General features: G+C 37.0%; 1 protein-coding gene across 1 annotated transcript in view; it reads left to right on the top strand.

Annotated features, from left to right (window-relative positions):
- Positions 1-3010, top strand: part of LOC112153553 (transmembrane protein 182) — a 5823-nt gene extending 2813 nt beyond the window's left edge. Inside the window, exons 2-5 of the mRNA XM_024283865.2 lie at positions 524-647; positions 726-824; positions 2393-2530; positions 2624-3010. Coding sequence (XP_024139633.1) covers positions 524-647; positions 726-824; positions 2393-2530; positions 2624-2844 — 582 coding nt within the window. The 3' untranslated portion in view covers positions 2845-3010. The remainder of the gene's footprint in view (positions 1-523; positions 648-725; positions 825-2392; positions 2531-2623) is intronic.
- Positions 3011-8238: the final 5228 nt, after the last annotated feature.

The raw sequence follows: 8238 nt of genomic DNA, 5'->3' as shown, positions 1-8238 counted from the left end.
ACTGTTCTCAAACTGATTCAATTTTTGGCCAGTAGGTGTCACTGTTGTACAGCTTGCTGCCAGTCTATGATTAAAGTGGAACTGCTGTTTCCATTTAGATTGGATGCTCCTTAATTTGGGTGAAAAAAACAAAAAACTAAGCTACTCCTGATTTCATATTAAACTTAAGTTTATTCTCTCTTGAATTCTAAAATGAAAACTCTTAATTTAGTCAAAGATTTTCCAGAGCACGAATTCAGAAAGGATTTTGTGAAAGTTTACAAAGAACATTACGATTAGACCCTCAGAGTTGTTAATTTCAAATAAAAGATGTTTGTAGTTGTTGTCAGAATCCCCGTCCTGACAAGTGAGTGGCACTCGGCACTCGTCTGTGCAGAAGTCTCAGCAGGCCTCAGTCAGAACCACGTTTGATGCTGCAGCTGCAGCACAGAGGGACCAGCTGCAGGCGTGTTGACAAGCCTGAAAATAAGAAAGTTCGGGTTTGACTGTTGGCTTCTGTGATCTACGTTTGTGTCCCTCTTAGATGGCGTCTGAAGAAGCCGTCACCGCGTCTCCGTCTTCCCTCACTCTGCACCACGAGGGGTTTTTCTGGCGCTGTGTGTTTCAGATGGAGCCCTCAGCACACGCCGTTCTGACCACTCTCATGAGTATGTGAGAAAAACTGACAGCATGTCACAGGAGCTAAATAGATCGATTCTTAAACTTTTCTTTATCTTTTGAACCAGTAAATCAGCCCACATCCAAGTTGTGCGTCCATGGTTACCTCTTCCCCTTACCTGTGGCTCTGGGACAGGTTCCCCATCCAAATTATGACACGGCTGCAGGTGAGTCCTCACAAAACATCAAATATCTGAATTCTTACTAAAGTTATAAAACCCCCAAAGAGAGTCACCTCTTTACTTCACTGTCCCCATCTTACTAAGGTAAATGAAGCTTTATAAAATACTTCATTGATTCTCTTGATTGTTTAGCTGATCTAATTATTATTATTATTATTATAAAAAAGGAGCCAAATATCTTCAAGGTTGCTCATTTTACACAGTTTAGCCATTTATCTTACAAATAATGTGCAAAAACTGGTGACAAAGAAACATTTATAGGTTTATCTGAAATGTAAAAAAATAGTTATTAAAAGAAAGGAATAATATAATTTTATGAAAAAAGCAGACACGAATGAAACCAGGTTACACTTGAAGGAACCTCCAAACATAAAGAAGTTTAAGAATAAATATAGAAATATTATTGATAGATATACATGTAAATATTTATAAATGTAAAGTTTTTTGGTGTGTTTTTGGGTAAATATTATTTTAAATGGAACTAAATAAATGTGTGTAGTTTCTATGTATATAGAACTGTACAGGACTATAATAGAGAGTGGGTGTACTTTTACTTTAAATCACCACCTTTCAAATATTTAAGTTTTTTTTTTCGTACATTAAAAAAAATGCACTATATTGCCCCTATATTTTTAAAATATACATTTGAAATAAAATTTAATCATCAATAAATGTTGTTTAGGTAGAAGTCAACTAACATGATCATTAATGCATAAAAAAATGCTTTATTTTGTAATTCTGATCATCTTCTGATCTATTTTAATAGTGTTTACTTAAATTATAATGCGGATTTGGCCAAAACAAAAACACAGATTATAAAATACAGATTTTCTTGGCATCAGATTTTAGATGCAGATGTCAGCTCAGACGAGGAAAACAGAAACATTCATGGATCTATTTGTCTACAAGTGGATTCAAAGCAGGGAGTCTGTGGCGTATTTTCTATGTCACAAAGAAGATCTTTTTCAAATTGCATTTTTTCTTCTGCTCTTGATTCACAAGAAATACTAAAACGTAATTTTGAACTTAGTTTCCTCAATATATGTCCTCAATCATCGGAAAAGTGTCCTGAGGACATAATAAAACACAGTTTTCATCAGAAAGATCTGGACTAAAGTTTGATCAAATGAATACATTTAGCTCAGATTTAGCAAATGTGTGGAGAGGTTTGGAAATCCACCTCATAAGAGAAGGAAATGACATGGAATCTGGACAAAAACATGCTTTAATTTTGACTAAAACTTAAAAAATGTTATGTCTTAAAGCTATATATTATTTAGTAAAATTGTGGCTTTTGTGCTAATTTTAGTTCCAATTGCAGCAAATTCTGAGATAAGTTGCTTTCATGTGATGTTGGAATGACCAGAAAAATGACTGTTTGACTCGGAAGACACACCTGAACATCAGAAAAACAAATCTTCCAACACCACATGAATGCAGAATAACTTTCAGAATAACTTTCTGACCTAAAATGTTAATTTATCCAAAGGGAGACACCAGAATTATTAACTTATTCCATAAGCCGTGGACGTGGTTGTGTGTCTCGCTCTCAGTGTTTCGTGGTTTCTGGACCGTGTTGGTAATCCTGGGGCTGGCTTCGGCCCTGGCTGGAGGTTTCCTTCTGGTGTGTGGCGTTCCTTTCATCAGCCACAAACTCTACAAGCTGGGCGGAGCCTTCCTCATCACTGCTGGTAAATGAAAGACACCAGCGTGTGTCTGTCAGCTGTTCATGCCGCTCCCACACATACTTCTCTGGTTGAGTAACGATCTGCCCTCTTCCACAGCCTGTTTGTTCCTCGCCACGCTGCTGCTGTACGTCCTGTGGATGGAGGCGGTGGACGTGGCCCGCTACATCCTGCAGGAGAGGGGAGAGTCGTGCCCACAGGCCGAGGTGTCGGTGCTCTACGGTCTGTCCTTCATGGTGGCAGCAGCCGGCGTTCCTCTGGAGCTCGTCTCCGGTTTGGTGTTCATGCTGGTGGGCCGGGCGCTGAGTGGCAGCAGATGAGCCGGAGGAGAGGCAAGACCAAGCTTTTTATATCCTGCACCGGGACTCGCCATGCACTTCTTACAGGAAGTCATCCAGGACAAACATTTTGCATTTAATTTATAATTGTGGGATTGAAATGGACTAAAAGAAATTAATTTCTCAAAAAATAAAGAAATAGAATCATTTTTCAAGGAAATTTTATTCAACTTTACATGAAATATGGGAAAAAAGTTTTTAAAAAAGTGAACTGACAAATTAAAGAATAGAGTCTCAAAATAATATATTTGTCAAAAACAATGTCAGACACCAAATTGTTCTTTAAAAATAAAACCAAATTAAACTATAAATCATCAGGTTAACCTGCAATTCTATAATACAAAAACACAGAATGGTACAATACAGAGTAATGGAAAATATTAATGACTTTTTAACCTTTATATTGAGGTATTGTCTCTTTTTTACAAGAAATAGAGATTTAAGTTCAAGTCAGATTTCACCATTGACTGTAAATGAGAACTGGACCGAGTGAGTATGATGTCATACAAACTGTTTTACTTTAAATTAAGTCAATTCAGATGCTAATTTTTGCGATATTGATAAACTAGAGTGGTATGTATTGGTGATACGATACATATCCCGATACATGTCGGTATCGGGATATGTATCGATAAATCCCAAGACTCTACCAGAATAAATGTTTCACTTTTTTTTTTTTTTTAAGACTATGACTCAAAAAAAAAGAAATACCTTAATATTTAGGGTCTAGTTGGAAACATCGTAAATCATTTATTAAATACTGTCTTGTCAGAATTTTAAAATCGATCGTTCAGATTAAAGGAGTACAGTTCTCGTACAGTCAACGGATTTTAAAGTAAAAAGTGGGCTGGTCCACAGGAAGAAACACTCAAAAATCTTAGGATTTTAAGAAAGAGAAATCCGGAGTCACATGGGTACAAAAAAAATATTAACAAAAAACAACAGAAAAGATTATAGCACATCAACTTTAACAAAATTCATAATTGAAATATATTTTGTAAAATACAACCAGTAAACAGTTTAAATGATAAAGCAGTTTTCCCCTCAATAGGACTGGAGGGCAGCAGAGAAAGGGGTGGAGACGGAGACAGTTGTCTGGGAGGGACGCTGGTGGGTGGAGCCAAAGGATGGATTAGGGGGAATGCTGGGGGGTGTGAAGGGGGCGGGGCACAGGGGGGGCTTTGAGAAATGAACAGCTGTTTTTGGGTTGGTCCATGTCGACCACCTGCCTCTTTCAAACCAATTCATGTCTCACACTTTTGTGTTTTTTTTCCCCAACACAATTCTGCTTCACTTTAACGCACAAAATAGTAAAAACAATTAAAAGAAAAAATAAAAATACGCTTGAGTTGATGATTGACATTTCATTGTTCTGATTTTAACCTGACTGAATGGAGTAAGATGCTTTTTTTTTTTTTTTTTTCAGTTTATGCAACAATAAAAACAGACATGATCAAACCATAAGGAGTTTTTTTCATATTATGTTAACAATATTTTAGCAGCTTCAATTTTTAGGTAAAGTTTAGTTAAAATTGCGATCTGATGAAACAGGAAGCAGCTGGAAAACAGAGAAAAAAAACATGCCACCATCAATCAAACTGCAAAGAGAAAAAACAGAAATTTATAACTACGCTGGACGTTTATTACTGATAAAACTTAAGTTCCAAATCAAAAATGAAACCAAAAGTCACAAATTTCCGCTATAAGCCACGTCAACAGGAACAGAATGTTGACAATGAAACACAACTTCACATTAATGCTTCAGAATCCAGCTGTTGCAGATGGTCAGCATTCATTCAAAAATATGTTCAGGCTGTAAAACCGTCTCGTAAAGGTGGAGTCAGTTTGATGAACGGTTGTTCAATATTTATTTGTCGGAGGTGCGTTTGTTCTAAACGTGCAGCAGAATCAAATCTTTAGCCCACTGAGCACAAGAACTGTTATTTTCTAGATAATTAATAGGGATGAATCCACCATTTGAGCAACTTTATTAGCAGCAACCTTGTAACATTATTTTTATGGTGTAAATGACTCCTGATTTATTTGTTAATGTAGCTTTCTTTTTTCTTTGAAGTCAAATGTTCTGCAAAAAAAATAAATAATAAAAAACCTTTCAATATCTGTTTGTTTTTTTCATTTTTGCTAACTTTGGGGTTTCAATTTAGCAGGGTTTAGGGTTTATATTCGACTGAGCGACTTGAAACGTGTCAAAGATGAGTCGGATGTGGTGGTGAGAATCCAATACTTTTCCAAAATAAAACTTCCTTTGGAATTAGATAAATATAAAGGATTTTTTCTCTCTCTCTGGGGCCCGGTACCAAGTGTCCCGCAAACTTGTACCGGTCCACATTCTGAGGGTTGGGAACCCCTACTCTAAAGCAGGGGGCCCCAAACTTTTCTTGAGAGGGCTACATAGTCGTTTTCTCCTCTGATGTGGGGCCTGAGTCAGTTCATAGGATAACAGAAGAAGCCATCTGGATCTTTTGACCCCAAGAGGCTATTTACGTCGCTTTTATTTATTTCATTATTATTAATAACTATACAAATTGTAGAAGGGTGTAATAAATTGTCACTTTTGTGTGGGTCTCGATCACGTGGGCACATTATTTAAAAAAAAAAAAACAAAAAAAAACAAAACAAAAAAAAAACATAGGGGTCTGATATTGTCCAAATGTGGAGGCAGAAATTAGCTATTAATTTAGCATCACGCTAGCTGTTTTTGGCTAATTTAGACATTTTTTTTTAGTCTAGTTTAGCTAATATTTTAGCATCATACTAGCTATTTTTGGCTAATTAACACATTTTTTAGTCTAGTTTGGAGTTTAGCTAATATTTTAGCATTATGCTAGCTATTTTTGGCTAATTTAGACAATTTTTAGGCTAATTTGGAGTTTAGCATCACGCTAGCTGTTTTTGGCTAATTTAGACATTTTTTTAGTCTAGTTTAGCTAATATTTTAGCATCATACTAGCTATTTTTGGATAATTAACACATGTTTTAGTCTAGTTTGGAGTTTAGCTAATATTTTAGCATCATGCTAGCTATTTTTGGCTAATTAACACATTTTTAGGCTAATTTAGGGTTTAGCTAATATTTTAGCATCATGCTAGCTATTATTGGCTAATTTAGACATTTTTTAGGCTAATTTGGAATTTAGCATCATGCTAGCTGTTATTGGCTAATTTAGACATGTTTTTAGGCTAATTTGGAGTTTAGCTAATAGTTTAGCATCATGCTAGCTATTTTTGGCTAATTTAGACATTTTTTAGGCTGGTTTGGAGTTCAGCTAATATTTTAGCATTATGCTAGCCGTTTTGGCACAGTTAGACTTTTTCCTTTTTTTGTAAATTTGGAGTTTAGCTAATATTTTAGCATTGTGCTAGCTGTTTTGACAAAATTAGGCCTTTTCATTTTTTGGCTAATTTGGTAATTAGCTAAAATTACGGCAAGCCGTCATTGGCTTGAGCATTTTTAGCTATCAGTTTCAGCATCTTCAGCTGCCACATTCCTCGTACAGCATTCACACTTGCATTAAAGCAGATGATTCCATTAATCTAGTTGAATTTAACATTGTTATTTGATTACCCTATTTAATTAACATTTACAATGTGCAAGGCATGATGGGATTAGATGTGGGAAAGTCGTCCGATAGAAATCTTATCAGCTATTTGCAAATTTGTTCTGTTTTTTAAGCAAAGTTGTTTATTTTGTCTCTTTTTTACTAAAAGTTGACATGATACAGTCGCTTATTGCAGTAAATCCATCAAGGTGGCCCCTGAGCAGCCAACAGAGGGCCCTCCAGCTCTCCTTTTAGGAGACTCCCCCATGCATGGATGGACAGGAGCGCTGCTAAATATGTGGAAGCGGCCCAGAGAAAAAGAGGAGGACAGTGAGGGGGGGAATTAACGGGAAAGGAAGCAATTACCGAAGCTCAAACTCGGCCGTGTTCAGTGACTGCAGCTCTGCTTAATCATCGCTAATTAACTCTTTTGTCTCCTCCTGTCATCCTCCACAACAGAAACGCAGCATCACTTCATTTAAGGAAGCCATGATCTTGCACTTCAAGTGCCAGCAATTATGGTGTTATTATAAAGTAATAGTTAACATGATAATAAAGTAATAAACGTTTTGAAAATGAGCCCTGACAGACCCCCACCGGCTTCTTTTTTTAAAGAATATTTCCTTAGATGTAACCCGTATATGTTTGATCTTGTTAGACAGAAAACAGCAGGACACGGTCCTGTACTGCAGAGAAAATTAACCCAACGTAAACTCCCCTCACCCTCCATCCTCCAGAGCACCTGGACTGAATACTGGTGGGCTTTAATCCAGTCAAAGAGGAGAGATACACTTGGCAAGATCTCTTTCCTTCTATTCTCTGACCCCCTAACTCCACGAGTGAGCCGATTACCTGCTGTGTGCATGTGGGTGTGCATGTGTGTGTGTGCACATGCAGAGGCCAGACGGGCCCAGTTTCTTCCAGATAAAGGCTTTTTCTCCTGTCAAAAATGACTGCCCTGATAAGAGCTGATATGAGAAAAATCCAAACCTTATGGCATCACTCTTGCTTTCTTTTGTCTCTTTTGTAAAACCAAAATCCCCAGGAGCAGACCCCGACACACACACACACCCCCACAACGCTAATCTCTATTTTGGTCTGAGTTGAGGTAGAGGAGGAGCAGGTGGAGGGATAAAAAAGAAGAGTTGTGTGTGTTTTCTAGTGTTTTTTGTGCTTAAAAATGAAAGAATGGGTGGTTTTGCATTAACATCCCTGCAAACACACACACACACTGTTCATGTAGACAGATTATGTCTGAGGCAGTTGGCACTCCTGCCTTCAATTAACCTCACAAAGACAGAATCACTTACACGCACACGATGGTGATATCAGCACAGAGATGTGTGTGTGTGTAATTGACTGTAATGTATACAGAAAGCTGCACCGCAGCCCGATATCATAGCTGAATTATTACTGAAGGACATCATGTCATCATGTCCGTCCTGGAAGAGATTTGAATGAAACGTTTATTTTGCAAAACCAGCGTTTGAAATTTTAAAAGAAAAATGATCACAGCAATCCTCAAAGTGAACAATCAGGAGAACAAAACAAAGATGAAAGTCGTTTTTTTATGAAAAATCATGTGAAATCCTGTTGTTTTGTGTGCTGATCACTATTATAATTATGGTGCCTGGATGTCAAGAACCAGAGTATTTTCCGCAATTCTTATTTTTTATTCAAAGTTTGAGCGAAAACTTGAAACATATTCAAAAACTTCTTCATCTTCAATAAACCAGTGAGGGCGGGTCAAAAGTGGACGGTAGGGAGTGACTTAAAGGCCATAGATTGTTGCTCACGGCTTTAATAAAATATTCAAT

Source organism: Oryzias melastigma, linkage group LG10, assembly GCF_002922805.2.
Source record: "Oryzias melastigma strain HK-1 linkage group LG10, ASM292280v2, whole genome shotgun sequence".
Lineage (NCBI taxonomy): Eukaryota > Metazoa > Chordata > Actinopteri > Beloniformes > Adrianichthyidae > Oryzias > Oryzias melastigma.
The sequence above is the reverse complement of the archived record's forward strand: the minus strand, read 5'-3'. Positions and strand labels throughout refer to the sequence as shown.